At 40.0% G+C, this 15118-nt stretch overlaps 1 protein-coding gene across 9 annotated transcripts in view; it reads right to left on the bottom strand.

Moving 5' to 3' along the window:
- THADA (THADA armadillo repeat containing) overlaps nucleotides 1–15118 on the bottom strand; it is a 323874-nt gene that overhangs the window by 110041 nt on the left and 198715 nt on the right. Inside the window, exon 30 of one of the 9 annotated variants that reach the window (XM_035001681.1) lies at nucleotides 1117–2245. The exons of 7 other annotated variants lie outside the window; for them this stretch is intronic. In XM_035001681.1, coding sequence (XP_034857572.1) covers nucleotides 2222–2245 — 24 coding nt within the window. In that variant the 3' untranslated portion in view covers nucleotides 1117–2221. Of the gene's footprint in view, nucleotides 1–1116; nucleotides 2246–10044; nucleotides 10474–15118 lie in introns of those variants that run through there. One more of the 9 variants, XM_035001680.1, reaches the window with a different exon arrangement.

Raw genomic sequence — 15118 nt, 5'->3', positions numbered from 1 at the left:
AGCGCTTTGGCACACACTTCGGGAGCTGCAAATATTTAGCAAGGACTATAAACAAGCAATTCACAGATGAAATACAAATAGCCGATACACACATGAAGAAATGTTTAATTTCATTAATGGTTAAGGAAGTGCAATTAAAGCAGTATTTTTTTTTAAATTGATTTGCACTGAATTTGTTTCTTTTAAGGGTGGGACCCAATTCACTACTGGGTAAAACAACAGACACTCTCTTTCATCACTGGCGGGAGTATAAATCATCACAGACTTTTTGGGGGGTAATCAGCAGGGCCATTTTGCTGCACATACGATGTATTCTGTACAAATGGTAATCCCCGGAGTTGGACAAACCAGCAACTTGGAAGTCTGGCGGTTGCTATCAAAGTGGAAAACAGGCACTTCTTCAGTCTTGCATTCCTCACTTCTAGGAATTTATTTCACAGAAACACACGTAGAGGTATGGGCAAAGATAGAGATGCCCAATGATGACCCTCAGCAGCACTGACCGGAACAGGAAAATTGCGAAACAGCCAGTACAGGACCAGTTGAAAAAAAATATGGGGTATTACTTCAAGTATCCCATCATATATGCTCAAGCTACAGAGGCATTAAAAATAAGTTATAAATTTATTTGGACTGACACGAAATTACCTCCAAGACGTAGTGATAAGTGAAAAAGCAAGCTGCAAAAATAGCATGATCCTATTTTTATTGATGCCAAATTGTTAACAGTGGGGGTAGAATTTTTATATTCGATATCACATATTTCTGGAATTTAGAATGTTTTACAGTAAGAATGCATTACTTCTTTTTGACTTTTAATTTTGAAGTAATTAGAGCCTCATAACAATTGCAAAAATGGTAGAGCTGGCGTGCCTTTCACTCAGCTTCCCCCAACTGTGACATCTTACATGACTGTAGTACCGTCTCAAAGCCAGAACATGGACATTGGCACTGCTATTAACGAGACCGCACACCTGACTCAGTGTCTGCCAGTTTTGACATGTATTCATACGTGTGGGTGTGGGGGGGGGGCAGTTTCACCCCATGCAACTACCACCACAACGAAGATACAGGACTGTCCTAGGACCACAAAGGAAGAATGCATTATTTTTGGAGTCAGAAACAATATAAGCTAAACTATACTCTTTTTATCATGTATCCCTCAACTCCATACTCAGGATGAAAATTCACACGCTACGTTACTAGCGCAGGTGGCTGGGTGGCATTTCTCACCAAGAGATAGAAATCAAAGAAAAGGAACTTTTCAAAGCATGAAAGAGAAGACGTTAGGACTTTCCCAAGGCTGCTCCTGCTCTCCTCGGACTTCAGATCTGTGCCCAGTGTGGGTGCAGAGCAGCTCAAAGGAGAGACCCACTGAGGGTAGAGAAGGCTGGCCACAGGGGGTGGGGGAGCGGGGGGTAGAGCTTGGGGGGCAACAGAATACCTGAGAGCGGCAGTCCTATCTCCAGGGCTGGCTTCCCGGCAGGGGAAGGAAATACAAAGTTATTATATTAATTTGCATTTCCCAGATTTTAGAGCAGCTGTCAAATTTGCCTTATAAAAAGAGCTGACCCATAGAAAACGGGCCTTCAGCATGCTCTCAGGCTGCTAATGCACATTACTCTGAGCTAGCTGCCCAGTGAGGGGCTTTGGGGCAGAAGGCCTTGCAAGCTGGGCTTGGGTGAGAGCCAGCCTCAGGAGTCTGCTGGCTTCCAGCACACTGTGGTAACAGAGACTCCTCTTTATGAAAAATGAAGATGGAAAAAATTTTTTCTGAGTCTTTGGGTTGCAGCTTATTTCAAAGGTCATCAAAGTAAACAAAAGGAAAAGACTGTGAATCTTTATAAGTCAAAAAGTGACAACTGTTTATATTTTCACATGGAGGAAGGAGAAAAAGGATTCCTCTAAGCCCCTAGGAATGGAGATTTGGGTGGCTCCCTCCCTCCCCGTTTGTTTGTTCATTTGCCACTCAACACCTCCCGCAGTGAATACAGGAACATCTGCTGTGTCCATTTTATGCAGAATTATAAAAGTCTCCTGGATGGCTGGGGATTCGTGGAATAATCCAGGCAGTGTCTTGAGAAGCAAAAGCCTCTGTCCCCCTTGTTGATAACTGCCTCCCACCATCCAGCTGAGTATGTGAAATGCCCAAAGCCATACACACAGGCTGCAGTAGGTCTCTCCAAATCTTGAGCCCAATTTCCAGTGAGGGCAACTTTCTTCAGAGAAGGGTGATTCTGTGAGTCTAACGGAAGCAAAGGGGTCAGTGAAACCAATCCTTATGAACTTCCTCAAAAAACCCTTTTTGCTTATGAGTTTTCCTGACAATGAACTGTGGACAATTATCATGGATGAGTCTCTAAATGGATTTCATATCTGCTATTAGACATATTCCAAAATAATGAGACTAGATGGTATTAAGACAAGCATCTAAAATGTACTGTTTTTACCCGGGGCAGCGGGGGGGCTGTGTGATTCCCCAGTCCATTATACAGATTTCATATTATTTCCACTTATCCATTAAGACTCAGCTCATTGGCCCCCTTGGTGAAGTCCTCCCTGACAATTCTAGGTAGTGCAATCTCTCCAGCCTCTCATTGCATAGTATTTATCTGAACCACTCATTTGGCACCTAAGATATGTTGCCTTGATTGCTATTTATCTTTTTGTGTAAACCATGTCGTTTTATCTCCTACAGAGCCTTACTGGAATGCAAAAGTTTGTTGATTTGATTTTAAATTTAAGGCAATTACCATGTGGGCTGAGATAAACAGTACTTTCAAGGCAATAGTTAACTCCATAGTGAAAGTAAACACCAAGACTGCTTGCAAATGGGCTGGCTTACAAAGTAAAATGACCAATGAATGCAAGTCCTCCAGGCAGAATACGTTTGTGGCCTGGGCCATCAGCCCGCTCGCTATTCCTAGCCTACCAACCTGTTGTGTTATCTACATGAATTCGTCATCCCCCCAAGCTCATCTCCAGGAAACTCATGATCTTCCCTCTCAACCTACTTCAGCTCAAACACTGGTGCCTCTATGAAACCATTCTCCCAGGAACGGTTACGTTTATTTGTTGAATAACTGGCTGAACAAGACAATGGCTCTTTCTAAGTCACCATCCATAATCCATTTTGGCCAGTCCCCTTTCCCTTTATTGCCGGAAGGGTGTGAGAACCAAATTTAGGAGACGTTGTTATGGATTTTCTGCCATAAACAAGCCTTCTTGGCCAGATATGAAGCTGACAGGAAATTCCTCTTGGTGCCCTCTAGGTTCCTATTGAGGAACTAGAGTCTTTAGGCCAGTGGTTCTAAATGTGGGGTGATTTTGCCCCCGTGAGACATTTGGCAATGTCTAGAAACATTTTTTGGTTGCTATGACTGAAAGGGGGCGTGAGTAGAGGTGAGAGATGCTGCTGAACAGCCTACGGTGCGCAAAGGATAGTCCCCCAAGACAAGGAATCATTCAGCCCCAAATGTCAGTAGTGCTGAGGTCGAGAAACACTGGCCTGCTGTGAGCACAGGCTTCACAGCCAGTCAAGACCTAGCAGGTGGCCTCGGGGAAAATGATTTAACCTCTCTAGGCCTTTGTTTCCTCATCTATAAAAATGGAGCTAATAATACACCTCATCTCATGAGGCTCTTGTGAAGTCTAAAAGATAACTGATGTGAAAAGTACTTTGTAATTACTCCTTAAAAAACGAGGTATTGTTATTAATGGATACATGCCCATGTGTGATTTTAATTTCGCTGTGCCCTTCAGGCATTGCTAGGTGTTGGTGTAGAAAGGGAACTCACCTCAGCCCTCTCCATCCATCTGGGGCGTCCACATTCTCCCGGGTCTGCATTATTAAGTTGCTCTCTTAATTCCTCTGTGGTACTTGCTTATATTCTTTTTATCTGGCAGTTGTTTTTGCTTGGCCACTGGACTTCTGTCTCGTGCAGTATTATTCCTCAGCAATACTTTTCTTAGTGGTCTCTGATGATTTTCCCAGAAACAGTGCTTTCTGACTAATCATCTTACCACAGCTCATAATAATGACCAAGTGTATGGTGAGGATGAATTAATGATCATCCCTCAGGGTAATCATTTGAGAAGTATAAGTATAGTACTTATATTATCAAGTTTGCCCTTTTTGTCATACTCTACATTTTCCACATTTGTGATTTATATCTAAGAGTAAGTTGTGCCATTCAGTGTCTCAGAAGAATAATTTGGTGACCCTTGAAGATATTAGCTCTATTAGTTATGATCCTCAAGAGGCTTATCCTTGATACTTTTTTCCAACAGAGCACGCTCCATAAATTCACATATCCAGAGAAACAATTTCCAGCTCCTCTGTCCTGCCTCAGGGAGGCACACACTTGAAAATAAGCTAAGTAAGCACATTCTTATTTTCCTAAGTATTTCCTGAATGATCCAAATGAGGTAACACTTTAACGAATATTTTAGCTTCCACCCAACTCATTTCCTGGGTGAATCTGGCCAGTCTGCTTTCAGTTTATTCAAAGGAAGCAAAGCATCTTTCCTGTGTCTATTTGTCTCACAAAATGGGTATCTGGATATTTATATAGCAAAGCCTACAGTCTTACATTGTAGTCTTATTTGTGTATGCCTATGCCTGCATGTATTTAAAATTCTATAGATTCCTGGCGTGCCTGGGTGGCTCAGTTGTTGACCATCAGCCTTTGGCTCAGGTCATGGTCCCAGGGTCCTGCGATCGAGTCCCACATCGGGCTCCCTGCTCAGCGGGAAGCATGCTTCTCCCTCTCCCACTCCCCTGCTTGTGTTCCCTCTCTCGCTGTCTCTCTCTGTCAAATAAATAAATAAAATCTTTAAAAAAATAATAAAAAATAAAAATTCTATAGATTCCTGATATATTTTTTTAAAAGGCTAATATAGTGGTTAGTTCCAATCTTCTTGAAATTAATGGTGAACTCTTAGTAGAATAAATTATGTCTCCATAACTGGCAGAATCTTAGCTATCATGAAAAAGATGTTTACTCAGAAACCTTTGAAATGGGAGAGGGGGAAGATTGCTCACCTGATCCAGAGGGATGCCTTTAACTTTGGAGATTAGTGGTCATTTTATCATTAGAAGAACAAATGGAAAGGCTGAGCTCATGTTAGTATTATGAGGAAGTCGAGCAAGATGCTCACCAATAAGGGAATCTTAATTCATAAGTTGGTGGACCAGGGGCATTGTGCTTACGGTTTATAATTTACAGTCCCTGAGGAGGGACAGTCTTTAATCAAGGAGATTCATTTTCCTAGTATTATTTAAATAGGCTATTTATATAATGTGATAGACTTAAAGGCCCAACAGAGCTACTAAAACTGACATCTCTTAACTCAAATACATTAGTCTAAAGTAAGGTTTTCCAACCTCAGCACTACTGACATTTGGTGATGGGTCGTTCTTTGTTATGGGTCCCGTCCCGTGCATTATAGGATGTTTACTGGTATCTCTGGCATCTACCCACTAGAGGCTGATGACATACTACCAGTTATGAAAACCAACCAGTTATCTTCAGACATTGCCAAATGTTGCCTGTGGAGTAAAACAGCTCCCAACTGAGAACCACTGCACTAGGCATTCTAATCTATAAACTTACACCATGTATCATATCTACTTTTAAGAGGTGGTACTTAGTATAATCTATGTCCTTAAGAAGCTCCTGACTCATTCATTCACTCAGTAAATATAATGTTTGTTGAAAACCCGCTTAGTCTCCTCAGGTAGAGTGAAGAGAATGTACCAAGGCCCTGGGGCAGGACAAGGCGGGGCTATTAGAGGAAGGTTCACAAGGTTACGGTTGAATGAAAGGAGGAAATCAGCCTAAGATGAGGTTGGAGAAGCAGGGCTGGTCAGGTCATTTTGGTGCTTATAAACAATTGTAAGAAGTCTGGATTTATTTAAAGTGTGATGGAAAATGACTAATGGGTTTTAAGCAGGGAATTAAGTTAATCTCATCTGTGTTTTAAAAAGGTCCTTCTGCCCTACATAAAAAAGAGGTTGAAGGGGGCAAGAATATAAGTAGAGAGGCAAATGCCATTGTCTAAGCAAAAGATGAGGGTGGCTTGGACAAGGAGAGTGGTGTACAGATGAAGAGGAGAGAAGCAGATGATACTGGTGGATTAGATGCCAAGCCAAAGAGAAGTCAGGAATCAAAACTTGATCCCCAGATTTCATCTTGAAAAACTGAGGCAATGGTAGTGCCATTTGCCGAGAACGTGAAGATCAGCAGAGGGCCAGGCTTGTGGCTTGGTCAGGGGATGGAAGAGAATTCACACTTGCTCAGATGAAAAGGCATTGTCTCCTGGCCCAAAAGGGGTTCAAGTTATGGTAAGTTCTACTCCTAGGGGTCTATGATTTATTTGAGGAGACAGCATACGAGTATAATATTGTCACATCCTCGGTGGGAGTAGGGTCTAAAGCCAGTGGCCAAGGTGAACATTGTGTACAGTAAAACTTGCCTTGAATTGGATTCAGCACAGCCAGAGACACTAAAGAGAGCATACATTTCCAACTCACATCTCACTGTTCACTCCAGGACACATGCTCACCGAAAGAAAAGGCAATATTTAATAAGCAATCTTCAAACAGCTTTTTACTCTCTTTTATTTCTTAGCTTGGTACAGATTTAGCAGGTTAGGCGGGTTCTGTGCAACTTTATTAAATAAAAGATAAAATAAATTTCACTTAAAAAGCAAAATACCAACAAATGAAAACTATAGACACCAAATGTCTATAAACACATAGGGATTCAGTTAATAAAAGATCTAAGTAGGGCGCCTGGGTGGCTCAGTTGGTTAGGTGACTGCCTTCGGCTCAGGTCATGATCCTGGAGTCCCGGGATCGAGTCCCGCATCGGGCTCCCTGCTCGGCAGGGAGTCTGCTTCTCCCTCTGACCCTCCCCCCTCTCATGTGCTCTCTCTCTCTCATTCTCTCTCTCTCAAATAAATAAATAAAATCTTTAAAAAAAAAAAAAGATCTAAGTAAGGTGGGGTGAAGCAGAGGCTCATTTTCTGAAGAACATGAGGTTTCAATAAAGAGAAAGCCACAGATAAAGAGATTTGGAATTGCATCCATATAATTGCTAGTTACCCTCTGTGACCACCTGGGTCTTCCTATTTCCTCAGGTCTCCAAAAAATTTCAGTGAAAAACAGGTGATTTAATTGTTTCAACAGAACTGGGGTACACAGGTGGGCAGGGAGGGAAGGTACCCACAATATAGTGGAGGAATGCCGATAAGAATGCATTAAGTTTATGCCCAATAGTTCTTAATATTAGAAGAAAATGAGGTCCAGAAACAAACAGACCATCAAGGTACCCAATGAAGTTCCTTACTGTCTAAGTAAAACCAGAAATTAAGATTCTGTACATTTCTGTGGGAAAAAAAAGTACTGCAGTACCTCAAAAAACTAAACACTGAATTTTTAAAAATACATTATCCGGCAATTCTACTTCTGGGTATGTATTTAAAAGAACTGAAAGGAAGGTCTCAAAGAGATATTTGAGCACCCATGTTCACAGCAGCATTATTCACAACAAAAGGTGGAAGCAGGCCAAGTGTTCAATGGCCGATGGATGGATAATGGATATACAGATATACAATGGAATATTACTCAACTTTAAAAAGGAAGGAAATCCTGACTCAGGCTATAACATGGATGAATACTGAGGACACTATGCAAAGAGAAATAAGCCAGTCACAAAAAAACAAATAGCATATGATTTCACTTATATGAGGTATCAAGAGTAGTCAAACTCACAGAGACAGAAAGTAGAATGATAGTTGCCAGGGGTTGGGGGAAGGGAGAAGTAGGGAGTTGTTTACCGGGTATGAAGTTTCAATTTTCACAAAATGAAAACGTTCTGGAGGTTACTCGCACAACAGTGTGAAGAGACTTAAGATTACTGAACTGAACACTTAAAAATGGTCAAGATGGTAAGCTCTATGTATATATTATCACAAAAACTTAATAAATTTTTTAAAAATTCCCTATATTCAAGTCACTGATATTCAATATTATAATACTGTATTCATGTTATTTCTGGGATATGTTGTAAATTCTCTGATTAGAGAGTTCCTCATCTGTTAAAAAGCCTTGTTGGGTGAACTACACATTCACTTTCAAGTACCAATTGGTATTGTGAGCTTGCATTAATTAGATGCTCTTAGAACCACATTTTGATTTCTTGTAATCCTTAAAAGAATTAGCATCAGGTGCTAATTAAAAATAGTCAAATCTATCCTTCGAGGCGAGCTATAAGGTAATACTAACTGCAAAGGAATGATTCTCAAGGAACAGTGAGACACTGGAACGTATGAGCAGACAGTAAGGATACGTTGTTTTGCTGCTTAGTGTCTACTGTCTGATCTTTTTCCAGTCCCTCTACTACTGTGGAGAAGGAAAAAAACCACTACCACAGATGAAATTCTGAGACAAAGTTTAATTTTTAAAAACTTTCTCCATTGCAGACTATTTTTAAAGTATTATGCTTACCAGGGAAAATGTGGTTGGTGGTTGAGACTAGTTAGATGGTCCGTATAGTATGCCACCTATGTCATCTGAAGGAGGCACAAACATTTGTTTTATGTTCACACACTTGTGAACCATCACCTCTGCTTCTCATTCAATAGTTCCTTTCTCTGCTCACAGCTGAAAACCTTCCCAACATTTTCAGCCCCCTTTCAGTACCCCCACTGCACACCACTTTTTTTAACCTGTTGATAACTTTTTTTTTCATTTACCAATGCTGAAATCTGTTTAGAACTTCACAAACTCACCAACTCAACTCAACATCAAGATTGTCTTTTCCTGCTCTTCTCCATCCCCCCAACTCTTTTTTTTTTTTTTTTTAAGATTTTATTTATTTATTCATGAGAGACAGAGAGAGAGAGGCAGCGGGAGAAGCAGGCTCCCAAGGAGCAAAGAGCCCGATGCGGCACTCGATCCCAGGACCCTGGGATCATGACCTGAGCCGAAGGCAGACGCTTAACCATCTGAGCCACCCAGGCGCCCGATCCCCCCAACTTTTACCCAACCTAACACCATAGGTCAGAAAAACCTATTGGCTCTGGTTCTTACTTCCTTCTCTAGTTCACAATCTGGGACAAAGACACCTCTCCCAACACCACCAGGGCTCTAGATGTAAAACTGAAACAATACAACCAACCTCCCTCTATTGCCCTGGGTGAGGGCACTGTGAGGACGCCATGAAGACCCAGGGTTAGTGTGCACGGCTAACCTCCTCGATACTTAGAAGATGTGTCATGCACAGCTATTAGTGTTATCTCTGCCCTGGTTTCCCACAACCCTTACTTCATGCCCCTTGATCTTGACCAATAAACACTGTGTTACTACACAGTTCACTCAGTCTCCTGCTTCCTCCATTCCTGCCTTTGGGCAGTCTTGCCAGCTGCCCTTTAAGCTTGGAAGGGTCTCTCCTGGCATCTGCCAAGCTACAATTTCAAATGCTTCCTCCTTACTCATGTCTGCCTGCCTGCTCTCCACATGAATGACCGGGAGGAGCACCGTTCCTAGAGTGGAACTGGTCTGGGGTACAAATAAGTGATGCAATGAAATCCAGAACACTTTTGGCCCATTAAATAGTTGAGCTTAGAAATTTCAAGATTTTCTTACTGCTCTTCATGGTCCTTCAATCTAGGTGGCAAATGCCCCACTGACGTCTAACAGCCATCACTGCCAACATAAATCTCTGTTATCTCCTTGACCTGACATAAGAATCACTCATCTCTTATATTAATTCAGCTTTGGACATTGAATCCCTCTTCTTCCACTCCCAACCCAATGGTTTCCAAACTTGCCTGATCATAAGAATCATGTGTGTGGCATGTTAACAAGGCAGATTCTGGGGTCCTTTCTCAGATCTACACACTTCAGGTTTTCATGACAGGAGACCAGGAACCTGTATTTTAAACAGTGCTCCCTCAGTAACTCTTGTGTCAGGTGAAATTGAGAAACGTCTGACAGCCTGTCAGATCTTCCTGGGTTTTTTTTTTTTGTCACTGTCCTAACAGCCAGAGGTCAGAAGACACAGTAGCCAGATGACCTAGATTATTAAGAGTTTAGTTATGAAGACTCTACCTACTCTACCCATGCTGATAATTTGACTTAAAATTAAATACTATATGATTCTGCATGCCAAATTTTCAGATTCAGATTTGTTGGTTGTATCTTGCTGGTCATACTGCAAGATTCTGGGGATGAAGTTATACTGTTTCATATTCACTCAATGCTTAATTAGTACACTATGGAGCATTTAATTGGAACTTAATTAAAACCTTACTGATTGATCAGTAAAGGCACCACCCAAATCAAAGAAAAACAAAACAAAACCCTAAAAACTCCGTATCTTAGAGCCTACCTGAGTAGCACTGAATCCTTCCCTCACCATCAGGTTAATGAGAATGAGAATGCAAACTTAGGGTTTGCCTCTTGGCCTGAAAGAGGAAGGCAATTATTTAGTGATTTGGCCAGATTTCTAGAAACTATTGTTATGCCTTGTCTGACTGCCTAGATTTCTCATAATAGAGTCAACTTCCTTTCAGGATTACTGCTTTGACCCTGTGTTCTTTCCACCGTCATGCTGGGGAGATCTCAGAGTTAATGATTTGCATCTGATAGTGCAGCATAAAAATTCGAGTGGCAGGCCTACTTTCAGGCAAGGACACACAGGAACACTTCTCAGAAACTAACAGAAGTTTCATGCTGAACACTGCAAATGTTGAGGGGTGCTTATTTCAAAACATAAGTCTTCAAAACATGAAGGCCATTCTAGATTAAAATATAAATGAATTATATCAAACAAGAGAATGCAGGGCCCTTTCTAAAAAGTGCAAGATTACCAGTTATATAATATCCAGAAAAATAAAGTTGAATGAACAATATGAAGCCAATTTAGTCAAGAAGTTAACACTGAAAACAAGTTTCAGTGGGGACGTTATCACAGCTATGTTCGGTATCACATTTTTCAAAAGGATGAATCCATTCTCTGTTCAATAAAAAGCTTCAAAGGTAAACAATGAACGGCCCGTATGATGAGATCTATCCGTGAAACTGAGCAGATTTCTAAATCAGTGCATAGACCAGGCTATTTATAAACTCGACTTCCCATCAACCTCAGCACGATGTCAACTAACAATAACAAGTTAATGTTTTCCAGTCATCTTCACTGTACCACTTGATTGCCAGCACTTGGGCCAAGGTAAACTCAACAGTAACAAAAGAGCTAACATCACAATCAAAGAGTAAGATTAATGAATACTGCATCTCTGCTTTGAAGTGAACACTGAAAATCATGCCCTTAACATACTCTTTTTTTCAGCTGCTGGACTTCAATTGTGCCTACTGGTCTATATGGAGATTTGAAGGCAGAGTTTATAAATATTCTCCCTATTTGTAATGAACCACAAGCTTCAGTCCCTGAGGAACTTTTTAAAATGAAGAACATCCTCTCCATAAAATTATAAAGTGTATAACTCCCCCAAATTATCACACACAATTCCTAAACCTGACCACCATTCCTAATTAAGGTGTTTTTTTTTTAACTGAAATACAACTTAAAAAGTGCCAAGTCTGAAGTGTAAAGCTTAATGAATTTTTATATCTACTTATAGTTTTTACTTATAATAACATAACTCAACAAATGATTCATTATATAAGATTATTATAAATAATCACATTTGTTCTAAAAAGTCCCTTATAACATTCCTTTGCATTGGTGGTTAAATGGTAGAATTCCCACCTCCCACACTGAATTAAATGTTAAGAGCAGATACTGAGTGTTCATAATACAACAAATAGCAGCACTCACTTTTTGTGGAGGGGGGGGAGAACCTTTAGAAGTATAAATAATTTGCCTCTTTATATTAAAAAATATACAGTAAAAAATGGTCTTACAAAAATGTAGACAAAAAAAGAAAAACCAAAATATGTACCTTTTGCTACAAAGAAGAAATATCATTGACTCTGATTTTCAAACTCTGATTCTTTTTTTACCTCAACCCTGAACACATCAACCCTTCAGTAAACAGAACGAATTAAACCTTTACAGTTTTTCCAACTAAAACTGTTTTACTGACTGTGCACCAAATCACTTCAGTCTGTTTTCCAAACCTCCACAATTTTTTGGTCACTTAATTGCTAAAAAAGTCCACTATCATTCCCTTTCCTGGTACGCTAAGAAATCACTTGTCATTTTAGCAGCTATGTTTATGTGCTACCTCTCCCCATTGTTGAAATATCTACCACCCAAGCTAGTGATGGATTATAAAACCCAGGCCCAGGATATACAACTCATCCTGGATTTCTGATGGTTGAGATAACTCGTCCCTAGGTGTTAGGTTTTTGTCACCACTCATCCAAACACACTCTCCCATCTTCTAACTGCCTGTTGTCACCTCCTCATGATAAAAACTTCTTCCTTGGTAGGCTACAACGGCGATGTGCTCAGTTAAACAAAAGTGTACTTATCAGTGGCAAATATCTAAGAAATAGCAACACTTCCTGGATACAAAGTAACTGGGAAAAGACCAGTCTGAATGCGCAAAAAATCTTTGAAAGCAACAACAGTTTTTAAAGAGTTGCTGGTCTATTATTCAATATGGTCAGTAACATGAACTACACTAAACACAAATAACTGTCAAATAGTATATCTGTTAAGCTGAACCTGAATAAATAAATTCAGAAGATTAATTTGTAATGGACATTCACGGAGAAAAGTAAATTGTGTGCAATCTTCATGTCAGAATTATAAAAAACGAAACTCTACAACAGTAAAATCCAAATTAATGAGATTTCCTCTATAATCCAGAAAAGTCTCACTCTTTTTAATGAATAACGTGAGAGTTGGTGTGGCCATTAAACCTGGAGTTCCAAAGTCAGGAGTTTCTAACCTCTCTGAGAACTTTGCATTGCAGGTGTGAAGGTCCTCAATCTCCACCAAATCAATACAGCTGACAGAGGGAAGCTTCCGTGTTCTGCTGTACAGCATTTCTATGTTCCATATCACCAACAAAAAAAAGGCCATCCAAACTCTACCTCAAAGTCGTAGAAAGTTCAGCCTCCAATGTGACAATATGATGAGTAGAGCATTAGTCTAATAAGTATTTAAAATCTTTAGATTATCCCAGAAACACTTGTTTCCAATGCTACCGATAGGAAAATATAGAGGAAAAGAGAAAACACTATCCTACCCTTTGGATTTTTGAAAAACAACATTAATCTAGTTCATTTATTCAACAAACCTTTATTGAGGGTTTAAGGTCAAATGCAATGGAAGTGTACGAGATAACCGTGACATGTTTTCATGGTTATTCAAAGTACATTATACGGGGCACCTGGTGGCTCAGACGGTTGGGCGTCTGCCTTCGGCTCAGGTCATGATCCCAGGGTCCTCGGATCGAGTCCCGCATTGGGCTCTTTGCTTGGCGGGGAGCCTGCTTCTCCCTCTCCCTCTGCCTGCCACTCCCCCTGCTTGTACTCTCTCTCTAATAAAAAATAAAAAATCTTAAAAAAAAATAAAGTACATTATACAATGTATAGTTTAAATCACAGATGGTGATTCAAAGATTAAAACAAAAAGCCCAACATTTTTAGTATCCCTATGAAAACTGTGACCTTTACAATACTAATAGAACCTTTACAATATACCTTTCATATATACGAGGGTCTGTTTCTCCATTTTGTCCTCTGATCTTTCTTTCTAATGATGAGTTAGTACCATACTTTTCATTAATGTAGAATGATTATAAATATTAATGTACCTTTATATTGTGTTTTAGGGATTTGATGTGCAAGTTGATCTTTTTAAAAAAATTTTTTTTCTAGACACGAAAGCCCTCAATAAAATGTTAGCAAGTCAAATCCAGTAATTAACAAAAAGGATAATACATCAAGAAGAAATGGGGCTTATCTCGGCAATGCAAGGTTGGTTCAACATTCGAAAATTAATGTAATTTGCCATATCAACCCATTTAAAAAAATCTGATTCTCTCAATGGATGCAGTAAAAGCATTTGACAAAGTTCAACATCTATTCCTGATAAAAATTCTCGGTAAAGTAGAAACAGAAGGAAATTCCTTAACTTGGTAAAGCACATCTAGGAAAAACTTATAGCTAATATCCTATGTGATGATGATAGGCTGAATGCTTTCCCCCCTTGGTTGGGAAAAAGTAAGAATGTCCATTCTCACTACTTCTACTCAACATTATACTGGAGGTCCTAGCCAATTCAGTAAGGCAAAAAAAATATAAAGCATGCCAACTGGAAAGAAAAAAAGAAAATTGTCTTATTCACAGATGACATGATTATCAATGCAGTAAAACACTAAAGAATCTATTTTAAAGAGATATAAAACTAGAAGGTTTAGCAAGGTCTCGGAATATGAGGTCAATATATGAAAATTATATTTTCTAAAGACCAGCAATGAACACTTAGAATTTGAAATTTTCAAAAGTTATCATTTTTTTTTTTATTTGAGAGAGAGAATGAGAGAGAGAGAGCATGAGAGGGGGGAGGGTCAGAGGGAGAAGCAGACTCCCTGCTGAGCAGGGAGCCCGATGCGGAACTCGATCCTAGGACTCCAGGATCATGACCTGAGCCGAAGGCAGTCGCTTAACCAACTGAGCCACCCAGGCGCCCTAAAAGTTATCATTTTTAATAGTATCAAAAACATGAAATATCTTGGGGTAAACCTCAGAAAATACGTGTAAGATGCATTATCCAAATATTGCGTAGGCCTGTATTTAGTAAACTTGTCTGTAAGGGGCCAGAGAGTAAATATAACAGGCTTTATGGGTCATACGGTCTCTGTTATAACCACTCAACTCTGGCATTATATTATAAAAGCAACCATAGAAAATATGTAAACAAATGGGCATGGCTTTATTTAGGAAAGAGGAGGCAGGATGGATTTCTCCTTTTTTTGCTACTGATTAAAGGTCTCAGACTTAGTGAAGTTACTTGTGAACTTGTAGGCTTTTGTGGGGTGGAGACAAAAATAATTTCTCTCTGGGGCACCTGGCTGGCTCAGTTGGTAGAGCCTCTGAGTCTTGAGCTCAGGGTCGTGAGTGCAAGCCCCACAT

Source organism: Mirounga leonina, unplaced genomic scaffold (genome assembly GCF_011800145.1).
Source record: "Mirounga leonina isolate KUSES-001 unplaced genomic scaffold, KU_Mleo_1.0 Mir_125, whole genome shotgun sequence".
NCBI classification, from domain to species: Eukaryota; Metazoa; Chordata; class Mammalia; order Carnivora; family Phocidae; genus Mirounga; species Mirounga leonina.
Note: the sequence above shows the minus strand (reverse complement) of the source record. Positions and strands in the feature narration are given on the sequence as shown.